At 33.7% G+C, this 20,880-nt stretch overlaps 1 protein-coding gene across 3 annotated transcripts in view; it reads right to left on the bottom strand.

Annotated features, from left to right (window-relative positions):
• TBCK (TBC1 domain containing kinase) overlaps window positions 1–20,880 on the bottom strand; it is a 187,804-nt gene that overhangs the window by 131,959 nt on the left and 34,965 nt on the right. For all 3 annotated transcript variants that reach the window (XM_065907571.1, XM_065907572.1, XM_065907570.1), the window contains 2 exons: window positions 5,970–6,084; window positions 4,486–4,559 (listed from right to left, as the gene is read on the bottom strand). In XM_065907571.1, the coding sequence (XP_065763643.1) occupies window positions 4,486–4,559; window positions 5,970–6,084 (189 nt within the window). The remainder of the gene's footprint in view (window positions 1–4,485; window positions 4,560–5,969; window positions 6,085–20,880) is intronic.

The raw sequence follows: 20,880 nt of genomic DNA, 5'->3' as shown, positions 1-20,880 counted from the left end.
TGTATTAACACATTGCTTTCAGACTTCCAGGTTTCCAGGTGTTTTTCCTTCTTCCTTACTGCCTATCTTCTCTTTATACTTAACTCTTATTTGAATTTTATCTTTGAAAATAGTATTTGTTCTTCTGAATAGTAGGAATGTCAAAATCTGTAAAAACATATAAATTGAAATTAAGACTCTTTCCAATCTCTGTACACCAGTCACTCACACATATTTATGCACAAATAAAGTTGACCACTTATCATCATTGCTCTTTGGGAAGTATAGTATATTCAGTATTCTGTACTCTTTTTCACTCAAAATATATTTTAGAGATCATTCTTATAAAATAAGTATAGATTTGTCTCATTCTTTTTGAAAACTGTCAATAATTTCATTGCACTGATACACTTAATTTATGTGATACAACTCTGAAGGAGGATATTTGGAAGTTGACTACTACTTTAAATGCTCAGATGGATATATTATAGATATCCCATTTCCTATAAATATATAGATGAAAGACAAATTCCTAGACATGGCACTACCAAGTCATAAGGTAGATGCATTTTAAATTTTTATATATATTGCCAAGTTGCCCTTTCAGGTTATGGCAATTTATCTTCTCATAAGCAGTATATTAATCTGCCTCTTTTCCTTAACCTTCACAAACAAGTTTTTTTTTAAAAATTGCTTTAGTAAATATGAAATACAGACTATTAAATATGAATAAGGTATAAAGAATAAAGCTTAAAAGAACACTCATGTACCTACTAACCAGTTTAAATAATGAATATGAAATTATCACTAAAAGTCCCTATTTTTGTGTTGATAATTCTCTTCCATTTATTTACAGTTTTACCATGTTTGTAACCCTTAAAACTATTAATATGTTGTTTGAAAGTGAAAGTGAAGTCGCTCAGTCATGTCTGACTCTTTGCGACCCCATGGACTGTAGCCTACCAGGCACCTCCCTCCATGGGATTCTCCAGGCAAGAATACTGGAGTGGGTTGCCATTTCCTTCTCCAGGGGATCTTCCCAACTCAGGGATCGAGCCCGGGTCTCCTGCACTGCAGGCAGATGCTTTAACCTCTAAGCCACCCGGGAAGCCCAGTCAAGCACATATCTGAACTTTATAGTACTGGAGTTATGCTGCCATTATTCCTTTGTGATTTGCTTTCTTTAGTCAACATTATTTATTTAAAAGAGCCATTCACATTGCTGTATGTAGATTTAAGTCATTAATTTTTATGTCTGTTTTGTGAATATACTATTCATTCAAATGTCAATGATCATTTATTTCCTTTCTTTTTGTACTATAAACTATGTTGCTAGAAATAGTACGTGTATTTCTACACATAGTAGGTTGTTGTGTAGCAACACTTCTAGCAAAAGTCTCCCCAGGAGTATAAACCTAGCACTGAATTTCTAGGCCATAATTCATAACACCACACCAAATGCTTCTTGAGAGGGGTTGTACCAATTTATACTCCTACTAGTGGTATACAACAGATTCTATTGCTTATTTCTCCAAAACTTGTTGGACAGCAGTGACAGACTTTCTAATGTTTGGCCATCTGGGGGTGAGACTCACAAACCATTGTACAATAGTTTTCATTTGGATTTCCTTGATAACTAAAAGGTTGAGGCACATTTCCATAGACGAAAATTGGCACTATGATGCCATTTTACCCTTAGTTGATCACATTGCTCTTGTAAATGAATGTGTGAAATCTCTTCAGATAAGTGAAGTCTAGTGGAAAAGCAATGACCTTGATATCATAAAGCCTGTATTCTAATTCCAGTCCTATCACATATTTTATATGTGGTGATTTATGCTCCAAATTTCTTTTTAATCAAGGACATGTTAAGTTAATTTATAAAAACAGTAAACATTAGGCTTATTTTTTTAATATAGGTTATCTCCTTCCTCTCCTTGCTAAACAAGTGCCTCTTCTTTAGCACTGCATTTTAACACTCAGAGAAAACTACCAGAACTCTGCCATGAGTATGACTGGTGAGATAAATATAAGTGGTTTTCACCATCTGTCTGATGTTTTAACAAGGTATTAAGCTACTGGCCAACTGAAATGAATGTTCAATTTCTAACTCATTACAGTATTTTGAAACAGATGTTAATGTTTTACTTTTTTGTTCCTTAATATTTGTCTTTTGAATCAACTGCAAGCTTCGTCTGGTGTAAATATTTTCTTTCATGACTTAGCTGTTTGATCACTTTATTTTTCCTGGCTAAGGTTTCACATTTTGCTCTTTGATACTTTCTGGTCAGACCTTCTGCATCCAAGACTTCAAAGTAAGCCAAACCAAATGGCACATGAGACCAATTCTATCCAAGCATTTTAAATTCAAATGTAACTCTTCAAAATGTTTGATATGCTTTAAAAAAAATCACTTCCTTTCTTCTATTCATCATTATAACATAAAGCACCTTTAAGTAAAAGATTAAAAATTAAAGTAATTTTTGCTTGTCTTGTTTTAGGAGTTCTCACTTATATAAATTTAGACAAAATGAAGGATCACGCTTACGACAGCTGCCTAAAAGCTATTTCAAAGGGTAATTATCACACATGATGATGATACCAGAGCCTTACTATAAATTTAACTTTATTATTTGAAAAGGCTTTCTTTTAACAAATAAAGCATAGGCTATTTTTATAAAATAGTGTTTTTGTGCTTGTGAGAACAACTATTTGTTGCCTACAGTCACATGATATTCAAAACTATAAACTACGAATTCATGCACATTAATAAGTCAGTCATCAAAACAGAAAATTTTCCATTAAATAATGAGCTTCTTGAAGTTAGGGACCTATCTTATCCATTTTTGTATATCCAGAAGCCTTAAGAAAAGGTGTTTAATAAATATTTTCTTAATAAATAAAAGAAGGTAAACAATTTAAGATCAGCTATGTTCAAACAGAAAATTTTTAGTAAGAAATCTAGAAGTTAATTTATAGAGCTAAAAAAATTCATAAATGAGATCATTTTTATGAACCTATTTGCAAGGCAGGATTAGAGATGCAGACATAGAGAATGGGCTTGTGGACACAGGAGAAGGGGAGGGTGGGACAAATTGGGAGGGTAGCACTGATACATATTCACTATTATGCCTAAAACAGATAGCTAGTGGGAAGCGACTTTATAGCACTGGGAGCCCAGTTCAGTGTTTTGTGATGACCTAGATGGTGAAATGGAGGTGGGAGGGAAGCTCAAAACGGGAAGGATATATGTACACAGACAGCGGATTCACAGAGCTGTGCGGTAGAAACTAATACCACATTGTAAAGCAATTATGCTCCAATTAAAAAAAAGGAAATTTAAAACATCTACTTAAGTTTTCAAGCAACATTTCCTGCAGAAACATACACCACAACTCCAAACCACAATTTCCAATAATGGAGTGACAAAATCTGACTTTAGAGAGCCCAAAGGGCAACACACAAATGCATATCATTAAGCATATCACACAGCAATTAAAAAATATTCTTAAAGTCTTTAAAGAATAGTATTATATCAACTTTAATTTCCTGATTTTGATAATTATTTTGCGGTTCTGAAAGCAGAACTCCTTATATGTTAAGTTTTCTCCTTAAGGAGAAATTACAAACTGAAATATTTAAGGGTAAAAGGCCATTATATACACGAATAATTCTTAAATAATTCAGAAAAAATTATATTATACACAGCAACACATATACATATAAGATAAAAGAAAGAGAGAAAACAAAAGTTGTGAAATGTTAACATCTGGGGATTCTAAGTAAAGGTTATACGGGAAATTTTTGTACTATTTTGCAACTTCTATGTACCTAAAATAAGGTCAAAATTAAACACTTATAAAAGTATTATATTATTAACATATTTAAAAAGCAACCACACAATAAATATAATACAAATGTCTATATTAAAAGCTTTAATTGAGTCCAGGATGAAGTAAACTTTCATTCTCTTTTTGAAGGCCAATATAAATCTGGAATTCCATATAAAGAAACACTCCAAACTTACATAGACTTTCAGTTATAGAATCCACCCCATTACAGATAGTTACAGTGACCTGACTTGAGGCTTAATATCCAATTATATCTTAGAGAACAGGGATTTAAATTAAAAACATCAGAGAATAACATGAGAGTGATTTTTCTCAGTCTTTTCAGGAAACACACATTATCATTTGTCAGCCTTTTGCCTTAAATTTACCTAATTCTGAATGAAGTAAAGTTAATTTTTATAATATATAGTGAAGAAATTCAATAATCTGTTAGCCTCACTACTAATTCAATGAAATATGAATGTCAGGGAACTTTTGTATGCTGGCAAAAACTCATTGTCACCTCTTAAAAGTATATGGAGAATTAAGATATTTTTAATTTTAAAAAGGTAGTTTCATGTCAAAAATAACAAATTAACAAATATACCCTTAATAAAAGATAAGAAAGTTTAAGATAGAACTAAAAAAAAAAACAAAACCCAAAACATATTCTTACCCAATTGGGAAATCAACATCGTCACCATATGCTGTCATGTGATAAAGTCCAAATTTAGCCAATTTAACATGTCCCTACAATAATAAAGAAAAAAAATCACATAAAATATTTTCATACCACTGGCAGGAAAAATTATGATTATACATTTTATAAGTAACACTATCATATAGTCAGATACATTAAGGAAAGTTATATTTTGATTTATTATAAATTTATTTTAAAAAATCTGTGCGTGTTTGACATCTGCTTTATGTTCATTACAAACATATACAAACACAACATATTATATATATATATCAGAACGACAAATAACATTTAAAAATTGTTGCTGCTTGTATTTCCCGAGCTCCTTTAAAAAACAAAATATGTTGTTAGTTGAATTGAATCCTTGCTTAAAATATTTTGTGTTGATTTTCACAAAAGAAATTGTTTATAGGAATTGCAAGTCCATTTACAACGTTATGATTTAAACTTGATATGAAAGTTTTTAACTTGAAAAGGCATGTTAACAAATCAAGATATTAGTGAATCTGCTTTATTCCCAACAATTTTTATATTGTTTTAGAATAATCATAAATATCACAAAAGTAAGATTCTTAAAAGGCAAATGCACATTGTATAAATCTCTTAAGTTTTTCCCCTTTTAGATGTTTAGAACTTAAATTTTTTTTCAGTTTAGAAGTTCTTTTGCTTAAGTATTTCCCAGAATTACAAAACATTTATATTTTAAAAACAATTTCAATTAGTTACTCTACTATCTTAACCATGAAATTATAAGCACCATTTTATCATTATTTTTAATATCATAGAGCATATACTGAAAGTCTAGAAGAAAAAGAAAAATCCTACTGATACAAAAAATAATTCCCCAGAAAAAGTTTCCTCAAATTACTTTATATGCTTATGAAAAAATAATAAAATTCTTGAAAAAAATCACCTTCCTACCCATAATTTACATAATACCCACCATAGGAGTGGACTAGCTTCTTATTTAATCCCCCATAAGAATCCAAGCAGAGAATAAGCATTCCAGTTTAAAAAACAAGCTACATAAAAACAGCTGGTAAACAAAGAAAATAAATGACAAAGGAAAAAAGAAAGTAGAAAAGAAGAATAAAATGGAGAAAACACAATTCAGCTGTACTATGAGAAAAATATTCTATGTAAATAGTCAGAGAATCGTTTTTAAGATAAAAGCAAATTCACAGAAAGAGTGTACTGGGAAGTCTCAATGTGTATTTCACAAAATGAGTGAAAGGAAAAATAAAACATGAAGGCAGAAAATGAGTTCAGGGAAAAAAGAATAGTGCATGTAAAAGACACATGGATTTATATAATTAGAGATACTTTCTTTTTAAACAACCACAAGTACATTACGTTCATATAATCTTTTCATTACGAATACTCTTAAGACATTCTAATTCTTTCAGCAGGCTACAACCTGAAATAAAAAACCAAATATTTAGTGTACTATTGATGATTACCTTTTGATCCAAAACGATATTATGAGGAGACAGTGCCCGGTGCACTATACCATGTTTATTCATATACTGCAAGCCCTGAAGTACCTCAAATGCTATGCACAGAACCTTCGAATAGCTACAAAGGAGACAAAAAGTCACAGATCAATAGGTCAATTACAAAGCAGATATAGAACTTGTGTTTTTGTTTTATTTTTTAGAACCTGTTTTAAGAAATAAAATAAGGTTCAGTGATAAAATTCAAAGATCTACCTACACACACACACACACACACACACACATTTTTGTGAAGCTTGTGGGATTTTAGTTCCCGTTCCCCAACCTGGGCAGGCCCTCAGCAGGGAAAACATGGAGTACCTGAACTGCCAGGGAATTTTCCAAAGGGTTTTCTTTTTATTGTATCGCCTCTAATCAGAGAAAATAGACTCTATACATTTTCTAAAATATTTACTCAGGCATATCTGATTTTACAATTACAGCAGAATTGATCTTACAAAGAACCTACAGCTTCTAAACTACTCCAACTGCAGTCCCGTTCTCCAGGAAGGGAGATTAATATTGGTGGGGTGCAAATGACTTTTTGCAGGTTGTGCTTTAACAAATTATCAGGAAATTTCAGATATATGGTAGAACCAATTCAATGAAAACCATGGATTCTGGTCAAGACAAAAACACCTATGTCCCTGAAAAACAGCTATATTTTATGGCAGAGACATGAGCTTACTTTCTATATCAATCTACAAGGCAATGACCAGAAATTTATGATTTATCAAATATTTCTTTCTTATCCTATGCTCTCTTAAACCAACTTCCATAGGGATGCCCAGTTTCTTTCTCTCTCTCTCTCTCCTTCCCTTTCCCTTTCCTTTTATTTTTTTTAAATAAAACATCACTCTTATAGGAAGCTAGGAAGAATATACAGAAAAGTAGGGGAGACTAGTTCAAACCCAATCCCCAAAATCACTAATATTAGGGTATAGATTTCTTTTATTCTCATTTTTTTAACATTTTAAATCATACTTTAAAAAATCAAATTAATATCTGAGTAACTACTAAATTAATTTTTAAAAGGTATAAATAAAAAGCTAATAATAGAGACGTGAAGTAATGAAGTAATTTTAAAAATAGTTAACCTAAAAGCAGGTAGAATTAAAGGAGAAAAGAACAAAGAACAAATGTAACAATTAGGGGAAAAACATCAAAAACACAATGAAGCTACTGTGTATGCAGTAGAGTGAGCAAAGGGTAGGGCTGATAGCAGATGAGGTCAGAGGTAACAAGGTCAGAGGGTTAGATCACTTTAGGCCATTTAGGTCTTTGGCTTTTACTCTGAGGCAGATGGGAAGTGATTGGGACGCCACTATACTACATACAGGAAAAATTTGCAGTAGAACTAAGCAGAGAAGGAAATAAAAACTTAAGCCAACTTAACCCCTACCTCTCAAGAGATATCTCCATCATCAGGGTTAATAGAAGCTATAATTCTATAACTCTAGATGCTATAATTTTATAATTATAACTCTATTCATGAAGATTATCATCAGCTACCACCATTTTTATACCTCATTTTTGTGTTTTTTTTCTTTAGCTAGAATACATTCATAAGAAAATTTTTCATAAGGGTAGCAGGAGTAGATATTTTAAAGCATGGCATGTCTTAAAATGTCTTACTATTGTATTTAAACATAGAATTTCTCCTTGTCTTCAAATGTTCTTTATTGATAGTGATAAATGTAATATCAGTCTGATCTTAATTCTGTTGTAGATACCTTGTTATTCCTCTCTGGAAGCTTTCAGGATTCTTTTACACTTGATATTCTTAGACTTATAAAAAACTTAGTCCAATATGTCCAGTGTGTGGGCATTTGAGAATTTGTGTTTCTAAGTATTAGGTGTGCCCTTTCAATCTAAAAATTCATATTCCATCAAGACAAAGACATTAACAAGGAAAAGTTGATTTGTTGTACCTTTGATTATTTTCTCCCTTTACTGTATCTTTTAGTCAGAACTCTTAGGGGGCAGATGAAAATTAGATTTATTATATCAACTTGGTGTTTTATTTCCTATGAGCATGGCCTATTACTTAATTTCCAAGATTTCTCTTCTGGTCTCTAGTCGTTCCTTTTCAGTACATCCTGCTCTTTGGCTATGAATTTATTATTCTTTTGAGTCTCTCTGAGGATAATTATTAGAAATATTTTTAATTTAGGAAACAAAAAAGTGTGTTTATCTTCATTTCCTCTGGGCTAAGTTTTTAAAAAAAATTTTTTTCTCCCTCGGCTCTCCTTCTCTCAAACTATTTCTTCCCTTGTATGTCTGGTATGTTCCAGCTGTCAACCATACTTTAGAATAAAGCAATAAGTTGATATTCTACATGAAGTATGTAAATAAAACAATATAATTTACTATTTATAAAGAATGCTTACTAAACTGATCTATAAACTATTCTAATTTATCAAATAGTTCCTCCCATTAAAGCACCACAATAGCCAGTATTAAGCAGTAAGGAATCTGTGGCACAAGAACAATGTAGAAGTAATAATTTTCATTAACATCTGCAAAAAACGAAAACAAAAACCAACTACAAAAACGAAAAGATTCCAAACTTTAAAACAACTACAATAATATTGATAAAAATGTGCACAGGAAAGAATGCAAACCCCTCCCCTGTTAAAAACAAAGGAAAATTTTCCTTGAGGTTGATTAACTAATAAAACACAGGAACAGAGTTTCCTGTGATCATTTGTCTGAGTCAGCTTTCAGGTAGTAATCTCTCATCTTTGTTCTTTCTGTATCTCTCTGTCTCTGTTTCTCGCTCACACACATACATACACACCTAACGCTTCACAAAATCTTAAAAGCTGATGCCATATTCAGCTGCGACACTAGAGGACCTCAGTTGCACACTATTTCAATACAGATGACTTTCTCATGAGATTGAAACCAAATCTTTAAAATGACTTTTTTATTAAACCAGTTCTGAAACAGCTGAAAACAGAAGACTACATCTTCTACTTAATCTACCTGCTTTTTAGCTGATTCTAAGATATAACTGGAAAACACCTGCATGTCAAATAGCATTCATGCTATTACTGAGCTGATAAGCATTTACAACTGACACAATTTTTTAAAGTATGAATTATAAAACCGAAACTCATGACACATCTTTTCTTAGCTGTTACTAAAGATTATACATGAATTATGGTTAATGGAACCAGTATTTTTCAGTTTAAATCAGACAGGAAATCAGATTTGCTTTTCTGCCTGTTGTACTCTTATGACTTAACTTTTAAATTTATTTTAAAATATAAGTATAAAGGAGAATAAGAAGCTGATGCTCTTTTCTATAGTGGGAAGAAGAAATCAATACTTGTGAAATTTTGTATGCTTACTTGTTTTTAAAGCTGTATTTAACACTGCCAAGAACTTAAATTATGAAATGCTTTTAAAACTTATTTTGAAGTAGCCAGTATAATGCAACAACAAGGCAAAACATCATACATTCAATAATAATATGTTACAGTTTAATTGAAAACGGACTACAGAAGGAGAGTTAGGATAAAGAGAATGGGACTTGTACAATTTAAAAAAAAATGTAGGGGATAACAGGACTTTATTCTACACATTTTCTAAGTTTGAACCTTGTTAATAAAGAAATCTATCACTAACCTGGAAAACATAAATTAAATCAGGTCAGAAAATATTCTCTTCCTTTTGAAATTACTAATTATTAGCTACTTTCAGAGACTGGGAGGGTAAACATTTACTTTGTTACCATTGTCTCTGACAATCTGAAAAGTTTTAATAAGCATAAGAATCCTTGGTTGTTATAAACACATAGATATGACTAAAGACAGCTTTAAAATAATGATTGATAATTTCTGATTAAGCAAGATGACATTTTGAGATACTTTTATTTACATTCAAATACGTCAATTAAGTGGCTATTATTTGCTTGGCATTATGATTTTAGGCCTCTGCATTTTTAGGCTCCATGAACACTAAGAATAAAAACTGATCTTCCACAATCAAAAAACTCACAGTATAGTTGAAAAGACAGATTTAAAAACTGACCATTTTAATATAGTTGAATTCAACAGAATTTTGATACAGTTGTAATTCAACGATAAGTTAGGAGATGATAATTAATCATCCTTTTCCTCACTCTTGAGCGGAAAACAGAAAAATTTATTTATTACATTGGTTAGAACAAAATGACCTACAAAATCATAAATTTTGGGAAAGTAAGATTAAAAACTAAAAGAGAGAAAAACATGACTACCATCACCACCACTACCATCAAGAACAAATGTTGATAATTTCTAGGCATGAGTCAACTTCGGTGTATTTGGATTTTAAATATGGCTTAATGAATTTCAAGTCTATTAAGTTAGTACAATACAAAGTATGTTTTGTTTATCCCTTTCCAGATGTATTTCAAAGGAAATTTATACTGTGCTCTTCTGAGACAATCTGTAAATTATCTGCAGCTGTTAAGCTTAGTTGGTTAAAATATACTGAGGCCAAGACCATGCGTTTAAAATCTATAAGGATTAGTTAGCTTCACATGTGTACAGCCACAGATTTTCATCTAACTCCAGCCAATATCCTGAAATACAGATAGTTTGTCAAGAGACATTGCTCAATGGCTACTTACTCAAAAATCTTGATTTTCAACTAAAATCTTATATTTCTCTGTTCCCCATTCCTGAGAACCTGCTCTCTAATCTCATTAAGACCTTGAGGTCCCTTTTCTCTAAGCCTCCACTGTTATCTCAACCATTCTTTCTTTTTTGACATCCTTCTTTATTCCAGATCTATTGTGTAACTTCAATAATTTTTTTTTTCTTTTGGCCAGGATCCTTAATGGCTTCTCATTCAATGGCCCTAGCCCTGGTAGAATTGTACATCTCTATATTCTGCAACTATACATAGTCGCAAGGTTTATTAATTCTACGGTAATAATTTCTGTTTATGTTTGTTTCTCTTGCTGTACCTTGAGGTAGTGGTACCTTGAGTACACTGAAGCTTATTCACCTTGGAATCCCTATGCCTATAACAGTGTCTATAAGGAATGTGCTCAATAAATGTGTACCAAATAATAGGTGTTTCATAAATGTATACAGTGACATCCATGATGATACAAGAGGGTGAAGATCAAGTTTATCACCATTAAGGAAATAACAGCTCAAAAAAAAGTATGTTAGACTAGTAATGGGTTAACAGTGTAAACTTCATTTATAAGAGTATATAATTCCTCAGTAAATCAAGAAAGCATGAATGGCTTAAGTTCAAACAATGCTTATACAAAAAAAGTACTATCAATAATTTGGTAAGAATATACCTCTCCCTCTAGTCTTTTATTTATTGAAAAAAGAATGAGCCACCATATGATGGCTTTTATAATAATCTTATCATCTAGCTAAAACTGAAAATTAGACTAAGTTGTTAGATTCTTACAATTTTTCTAGCTCAAAAAAATACTTGTTAGTATTTGGTATTTGAGTTGCATTCACATTAAATCTGCATATATCAAAGGGAGACAACATTTTTATGAATTTGAGTTATTCTATCCAAGAAAAAAGGAAGTGCTAATATTTGTTCAAGTCTACTTTAGTGTCTTGCAGAGTTTTATTACTTTTTAAAGACAATTTTATTGGGGTGTAATTGATATACAAATACTGCACATATTTAACATATACAATTTGATGGGTTTGGACCTGGATACGTTCATGAAACCATCACCAAGGTAACAGATATATCCATTACCCTCAAAAGTTTCTTTGTGCCCCTTTTTGTGTATATGATAAGAGTAATGACTATTCAAAAATATGTGAGAGAGCACAGGGTAAAAAATTAATGAGGGGTCTGATTCTATCAGATTTAAAACATGACATGAAGATTCTTTTATAACCCTAATGTAAATCAACAGATGGCTAAAGAAAATGTGGTACATACATATGATAGAACATTATTCAGCCTTAAGAAAAGAAAGAAAATCTTGCCATTTCTGACAATACAGATGAACCTGGAGAACATGATGCTATGTGAAATACGCCAGACATAGAAGGACAAATACTGCATGATCCCACTTACATGAAGCATCTAAAAAAATAGTCAAACTTACAGAAGCAGAGAATAGAACAGTAGTTACCAGGGGCTAGGGAGAGAAGGCAGAGAAGGCAATGGCACCCCACTCCAGTACTCTTGCCTAGAAAATCCCATGGACAAAGGAGCCTGGTAGGCTGCTGTCCATGGGGTCGCTAAGAGTCGGACATGACTGAGCGACTTCACTTTCACTTTTCACTTTCATGCATTGGAGAAGGAAATGGCAACCCACTCCAGTGTTCTTGCCTGGAGAATCCCAGGGACGGGGGAGCCTGGTGGGCTGCTGTCTACAGGGTCGTACAGAGTCAGACATGACTGAAGCGACTTAGCAGCAGCAGGGAGAGAAGAAAATGGGAGTTGTTCAAGTTTCAGTTATGCAACATCATTAGGTCCTAGAGATCTGGTATACAACATCATGCCTATAGTTAACAACACTGTGCTGTACTCTTAAAAATTTGTTAAGAGGGTAGATCTCATGTTAAGTGAGATCACACAAAAATAAATAAGACTCAAGGAAACTTCTGCTATGTGTGAGTGTGTGTGTGCTCAGTCATGTCCGACTCTTTGCAACCCTAAGAACTGTAGCCCGCCAGCTCCTCTGTCCATGGGATTCTTCAGGAAAAGAATACTGGAGTGGGTTGCCATTTCCCTCTCCAGGGGGTCTTCCCCACAGAGAGTGAACCTGTGTCTCCTCCACTGCAGGTGGATTCTTTAGAGCCATCATGATGATTTCATGGGTGCCTGCATATATCCAAACTCACCAAACATATACATTAAAATATTTACAGTTTTCTTGTATGTTAATTATAACCCAATAAAAATGTTAAAAAATAAATAAAATGAGAAAGTCTTATTCCTATCAGCCTCAAACCATCAATTCTTTACAGTAGTTGCAAAGTTTCCAAGAAGAGATGTTATTCAGATTGCAAGAAACAGAGGCCAAGAAAGAGAAGGAGAGGTCAGGCTCGCAGACATGGATTTGGATTCACAGATGGATGGTAACTAAAATCACACATGCTGTTTCCTCAGATCCATAATCCATGATATTTAAGGGCCATTCCATAAGCCAAAATACCCATACAGTCAGCAAACCAAAGGAGGAAACACACTTCTGGATTCTATGAGTTCAAGATGTTCTTTCACCTTATAAAATCTGATCATTCCCACAGAAATTTTCCTTTTGGTCTAAAGCTTTCTTTACTAGGTATTAGCCTGAAGTAAAATGTTTAGAAAGAGGAAGCACAGATGAAATATAGTTAGCTACTGTGTGATTTAAGAAATGGAAAGGAAAAATAAAACACTAGGGAGTAATGTTCAGATAATAAAACAACTGCATAACTCTGTGTTATCTTTAACCTAAACTCTCCTCCTATAATTTCAAGGTAAAAGAGCTCAACTAGTACAGAATTTTTAACGATTCACTGGTGTGTAAATTCAGAATTTGGAGAGGGGTATTTACAGTGCTGAATTACTGCATTTGATGCTTTTAACTTGTCTTTTATCAATTACTAAATTTTAAAATTTTGTTAAAATATCGTTAACATTTAACAGCAATTTTTCTTCTAAAGGAAAAAGAAAAAAGAAAGCTTTTGGAATTGAAAAAGGAAATAACTCATTTCACTACTGGCACACATGTTTGAGCCTAAAAGGATATAAAACTTAAGAATTAATTTGCTTCAGATTCAGATGTTTTGAAAAGGAAGTTGCATTGATTAACTGCTTACCAAAAGATTATTTTTTAATAGATCTAAAAAAAAAAGTCCATCTGTCCATAACTTGTGAGACTAAGCATACTTTATAATTCAATTCTCACTCCAGAATAAAACAAGGTTGAAAGCTATAAGTCTGGAATGTGACTAATTCTCAATGGGCCACACTAAATTGAGAAATTTTTTTTCTAACTTGAATACTAGATAACTTTCCTTTCTCAGCAAAAAATTACTTTGAGAAGATCAAAATACATGTGGAAAGCATAGTTTAGTGGTTTGAGGTTCAGACATAAAGCCAGGAGACTCTGTCACTGATTTGCTATGCTTGAAGTGTGTTCCAACTTTATCCTGCCTCAGTTTGCAAATTTATAAAGTGGAAAATATAACACCAAACAGGGGCTAAATGGAAATCAGTGAGCTACTATTGGCCCTACAAAGAATGCTGACCATCTTAAAAGTAGAACAAAACAAAGTGCAAGTACCCTTGGGGTGTTTATAATAAATTATATAATACCATTTTGTTACAATATATCTATATATATATTTGTATAAATTAACAAAGATTATAAACAGGCCTCACCAATTATTTCCAAAACACAGCACAATCAGAAGAAAGCTTTTCTAATTTCTCTGTAAGAATAAAATCACCATTTGATAAGCAGAACTGGAGAACCCATGGTGATCTGGGTATATTTCTGCCCCATCAGTGTTTTCTTCTCCCAAGCAGCTTTACTATCCTGACACAGAAAACTCCAAAACCATTTTTTTTTTCATCAGCATTTACTGATACTGGCACAAGGTAATAAGTTCCACTTGCCAAGCCCAGGCAGCATTTGGGATGATATAAAGCTGTAACTTTTCTCTAAGACAGAACCGATGATGGTTCATATTTGGTTGAATCTACACCGTAGTTTGAACTTCCCAGGTGGTGCTAGTGGTAAAGAACCTATCTGCCAACGCAGGAGACCTAAGAGATGCAGGTTTGATCCCCAGGGCAGGAAGACTCCTTGGAGGAGGGCATGGCAACCCACTCAGTATTCTTGCCCCGGGAACCCCATGGACAGAAAAGCCTGGCAGGCTATCGTTCATAGCGTTGCAAAGAGCTGGAAACGGCTGAAGGGGTTTAGCATGCATGCACACACCCTAGTTCATTCCAAATGCTTTTTTTTTTAAATTAAACTTCCAATTTATTTACATATAACTATGTGAACAAAGAATGAATATATTACTATTACTGCTCAGAATTTTGATTTGAGAACAAGTCACATTTTTTAAGTTGATCAGCATTTCACATTTTTTAGGCAATCTGTCATCCCACCCCCAATTCATCACACCAGTGTACAGGGGAGGGCCTGCATTGTGTATACACTTTAATAAAATATCTGCTGCAAACACAAATTTACCAAACTGAAATGTTTAGTTCAATGTTACGTTGGTCTGCATTGAAATTATAAGAAATATGAAAGTTTTCTTGAAAGTTTTGAAAGTTTCTTTTGAAAGTTTTTTGAAACTTTTGAAAGTTTCCTATTTTATTTATCAGAAGTTGAAGTGATACAGTAATCATATTTTGATCAAAGAATTCAAAAATAATCAAATTTTATTCTTAACTACTTTTATCACTTTGTAAGGTTCTTCATCCATAGAGAAGACAGAACAAGGCACGATGACTTTAATAGCCAGGGCTTTGTTCTCAAACTCAATGTATTAATGGAACTCTTCAGAGCTTTGTTAACTTACTTAACTCCTTTGTCCTAAGTCAGATTGCCTAAATAAGTCAGTTCTGTCTGTCTCTCCTAACCTTAAACTACAGTCACAGGTCTTACTACTATGATGCAAGAAAGATCAGATTCATTTCACAATGTTTTTAGAAGTGAGAGTAAGAGAAAGCTTTCACTCGAGGAATCCCATAATGACCCGAGAATACCGTTTAGAAATTGGAAGACAGTTATATTTTTTACCAAGCCCCAGAGAAGCATTTTATTAATGAATAATAATATTAGTTGAGGTAGCCTAAATTGTATTCCCCCTCCCCCCAAACTGTCTACAATCTAATCACAGGAAACTGTGAATGTTACTTTATTTGGGAAAAGGGTCTTTGCATTTGAGGAGAGCATCATGTATTATCTCGTTGCATACAAAAATCCAATGTCAAGTGTCCTTATAAGAGAGAGATGCACAGAGGAGAAGGAGGTGTAAGGATGGAGGTAGGGCCTGGAGTGATGTGGCCATAAGCCAAAAAGAAGCCAAGGAATACTGACACCAGAAACTAGAAAAGTCAAGGAGAGCTTCTTCCCAGAAAAGTCCAAAGGGAGAAAGTAGGCCCTGCCAACACCTTGATTTCTGCCTTCTGACATTCAGGGCTGTGGATAATACATTTCTGTTGTTTTAAGCCACTCAATTTTGGGGAATCTGTAGCAGCAGTTATGGTAACAATCAGTTAGCTAGAAAGATGTGCAGGACATCAAGATGACTTGTTTTTCTCCATCATGGCATGATTATAACAGGATAGTTCCTGCTTGACACTTTTCTTTAAGTGAACTTTGTTGCTGTTTAGCTGCTAAGTCATGTCTGACTCTTCTGCAACCCCAGGAACTGTAGCCCGCCAGCCTCCTCTGCCCATGGGATTTCCCAGGCAAGAATAATGCAGCGGGTTGTCATTTCCTTCTCCACTGGATCTTCTCGACCAGGGATTGAACCCATGTCTCCTGCATTGCAGGTAGATTCTTTACCACTCAGCCACCTGGGAAGCCCCTATTTAGATACAAATTATGTATAATAAAATATACTCATTTTAAATGTGCCATCAGAAAAGTTTTGACAAACATATATACTAGCATAAGCACTACCACAATCAAGAAACGGAACATTTCGATCATCTCAAAAGGTTCTCCTGTTCTCCTTCCCAGTCAATCCCATATCCTAATCCTGGCTGAAAACAAATTGTTTTCTATTACTACAGATTAAGTACTTCTTTTCAAGAATTTCAAATAAAGGGAATGATACAGCATTATTTTGTTTCAAACCTGTTTTCTGTTACTCAACATGATGGTCTTAAGATTTATCCATGTTGTTTCCTGCATTAGCAATTTGTTTCTTTGTATTAATGAATAGTACTTCACTTGAGTGGATATGTCATACATTTATCTACTCATCTGTAGGACATCAATGAAGGACATTTTCTCTTTCAGACTTTTCACAGCTCAGCATAGTATTTTACCAGGAAAAATGCAGACACATTAAACATAAAATTTCACAAGAAAATCAAGAACAATAAGGAGTCCCAGATTTCTGAGGAGTCTCATATTCTTAAAATTGTTGTTATGGGAGAAGTAATTAAAATTTATGTGCATAAACTAATAAGGAAGATTATCAGAACATGAAAAGTAGGATCTGAGGTTTGTCTAAGATGTATGTGCCAGAATTGGGGATGCTCTGTCATTATCATGACAATTTTGAAGTACTTATCTACATTTGAAACTGAGGTAAATGGTGTAAAAAACAGAAATGAATTTTTTTATGGCTTATCACCAAGACAAACAATACTGACAACTGACAAAATAACTAGTTAGTGAATAAACTAACATATGAACAGAAAAAGTACAATTAGGTACTAATAGCAAGTTCACATCAAATGCATTGACTAGACTGCCTATAGGAAAGAGCTAAAACTCTCATTGATTTAGATGACTAGAGCAGAGAAAAATCATAATCTCTCTTCTAGGTAATGTGGGAAGAGCTTATAAGTAGGAAATCTCTCATTCTTCATATGATCACTACTTTTTCATCTTAAGTCACTGTCTGAAATAGCACCGATATTTAAGACTCATCATCTTAAACAAGACTGCCCACTCCTACCCTCCAAAACTGTTTTGTAAAGGAAAATAAGGAGAACACTTTCATTGCTTTCTCATGGACCCTCTACTAGGGTACTTAGCTACTAGGACCCTCTGCCCTACTTTATTCATATGCTTGCAATTCATATCAATGTCTTTTTGCACATAGTATTTTCTCTGTGCTTCCAGTCGGCCCACTTGGATAAAACTTAACTATTCTTAAAAATACAAGCATTATTTTCTTAGTAAAAATTTTCTGGATTCTCCTGGTTGCAAGGAACTCTGTCAATCAAGACAACTTGCATATACCTCTCATAAGGACTTCTCAAAAAATGGTATTTTGTAATTGTTTGTTACAACTGTCTGCTTACTAACTAGCAATCTCTTTAAAGACTAGGACACTTTATTTTCATCTCAGACACACTAGCACCTACCCCAGTATCTGAAATATATACATAGTTAATGAAGAAGTATAGAATAATCCTTGAGTAGATTAATCATAATTTACATCATAATTAGTCATCATAGAAAGGTTATAACCCACAGGCAAGGCTTATTGATAACAATATCCAATAAGCCTCGCAGATGGTGCTAGTGGTAAAGAAACTGCCTGCCAGTACAGGAGTTTGAGACGCAGGTTTGATCCCTGGGTCGGGAAGATCCTCTGTAGTAGGAAATGGCAAACCACTCCAGCATTCTTGCCTGGAGAATCCCATGGACAGAGGAGCCTGGCGGGCTACAGTCCATGGGGTCGCAAAGAGTCAGACATGACTCAAGTGATTTAGCACACATGCACAGTAGCTATAATAATAACACTATTACCACTACTGCTACTAATAGGAACACTTAGATAATTTGTATTATATCAAGTACAATATCTATATACTATACCAAATGCTATTATAAATAATTCACATCTGTTAGTTCATTAATTCTCCCCATTGTCCTAGAAGGCAAGAAAATTGAAGCACAGAGGCACTCAAGGAAGTGAGTAAATGGTAGAGCTGACTCAGATCCAGCTGGTTGATCTTACAGTCCATGTCCTTAACCACCACACTATACTGCTTCTCTATTTAACAGCATGGATGGAGAAATCAAAAGAGAGTTTGAGCTCCAGGTAATGATATAATAACTGAGGTTTAGAGCAGGTACTTTATCCTTAAAATGCAGCCAGACATCTTCTGGCTATAATAATTGTTCTGATTGAAAATCTCAGGTCTTACACAGCAACCAATAACAATGGCTTGCTCCTTTCTGGGAGATTGAGAGGATATGAAATTAAGAGAGATGACCATTTTGCCATCATTAGGGGAGAATCTAGAACTCTTACAACTTATTAGCTTTATGATCAAGGGAAAATTACTAAACTTCTAGGATCCCTCATAGGAGCCTAACTTTCCTCCTACATCAAACGGAAGTAATATTAGTAAACTACATCATAGAGCTCCTGTAAGAAAAAGATAACCACTGTAGAGTGCTTAGGTTAATGTCTAGCACAAAGTGCTGCAATATTGTTACCATCATCATTATTATTTTTATCTAGTCCTTCCCCTTTGGGGTCCTGAATAATTTAGGATAAAGAAATCATTTGATTTAAACTTTGCATTTGTTCAGTTCAGTTGAGTTGCTTAGTCGTGTCCGTCTCTTTGCGACCCAATGAATAAGTTATTAAAATAGGTGACTGAGGGGGCCAAGATGGAATTAAAAACTCATGAACTCTATATGCATATTCTTTGGTAGTATATGCAGTTTTCATTTCTCCACTCCAATTATCTTACAACTCATTTTGACATGAGTTACACCAAATGATTTTTGTCATAAAGAAATCAATTTTGCTTGCTGCTTTGTGTGACAAAGTGGAAAGACAGGGTTCTTTGGTTTCCAGATTGATAAAAATGCCAGGAAACAAAGAAATCCTCACAGAGCCACCAAGATAGTCTGATAACTAATGGACAGGGCTCACTGAATCTGGAAATTTAAAATCACTTATTCTCTCAAAAAACTGTGCTTTTTGAACAGCACCCCACATAAAGAGATTCTGGAGTATTAAATAAGGCTCACTTGCTCTAAGAAAGGCTACAGTAAGAACAGGACTTTTAGAAGTACAGTTCACTTACACTACACTGTGACTTCAGCAGACATTTCATATTCTATAAACCTTAGATTACTCATTAACCAGGACTAATAAAGTGAAAAGTAGAAGTGTTAGTCACTCAATCGTGTCCAACTCTGTGGCCCCATGGACTATAGCCCACCAGGTTCCTCTGTCCATGGAATTCTTCAGGCAAGAATACTGGAGTGGGTAGCCACTCCCTTCTCAAGGGATATTCCCAACCCAGGGATTAAAGCTAGGGCTCCTACATTTCAGATGGATTCTTTTCTGTCTGAGTTACCAGCGAAGCCCCAATAACTTTATAAAGTTACCTATAAAAAGTATATAGCAAAATAACTAGAATATAGTATATATTTAATAAATACTGTATCCTTTCCTTTTTTGTATCCCTTTTGTTTATGAATGACATGATTGTTTTAAATTTAAAATTGCCCCACTTAAAGAATGCCCCAAAGCTCTTAAAAGTGCTGCCAATATTAACTTATTCAACTCTTTATATATCATTCCCTCAGTATATATCAAGGATTAGGGTTAAGATGCTAAGCGTTAACATATCCTATTAAAAATGTAGAGAATGCTCATTTAGACTCCTAAAACTTTTTGCCTATTAATTACCTAATAATTTGCCTATAAATTAATTTTTGCCTATTAATTAAAAATTAAAGACATAATTTTTACAGGCTAACATTTAAAGGAGGAAAGGAAAAGTTATAACTACCATACCACTGACCATTGTCATAATTACTGTCTATTACAGTCAGTGTCTGTTAATAAATCTTTTGATTGATTTTTTTGACACACCATCTGCTTTTGACAACACAGATGATCACCACTTCTGTGCCAGACTGTACAACATAAAGACTACCTCAAGACTTTTAACATTCCTCAAAAAGCCTTTAAGGAAATATATTCGTAAGATTAAGAATTAGCAAAAATAGTCCACTCTGTCAGGGCAAAAATCTGTTTTGAGAGAAAAAGACAAAGAGCGAGGGATAGCCCTCCCCTTCTTAACCTTAATAGCTTTTATGTGAACTAGGTGTGTGCCTGCTGACATTGTACAGAGTGGTCCTTTCACATACTGATGACATGACCCTCCATCCAGAAATAGCTTCAAGAAATCTTGGCCAATCATTGTTTGAAAGAACTTCTAA

The sequence above is a fragment of the Muntiacus reevesi genome, chromosome 16 (assembly GCF_963930625.1).
Source record: "Muntiacus reevesi chromosome 16, mMunRee1.1, whole genome shotgun sequence".
Taxonomy (NCBI): Eukaryota; Metazoa; Chordata; class Mammalia; order Artiodactyla; family Cervidae; genus Muntiacus; species Muntiacus reevesi.
This window is presented reverse-complemented; position numbering and strand designations above follow the sequence as displayed.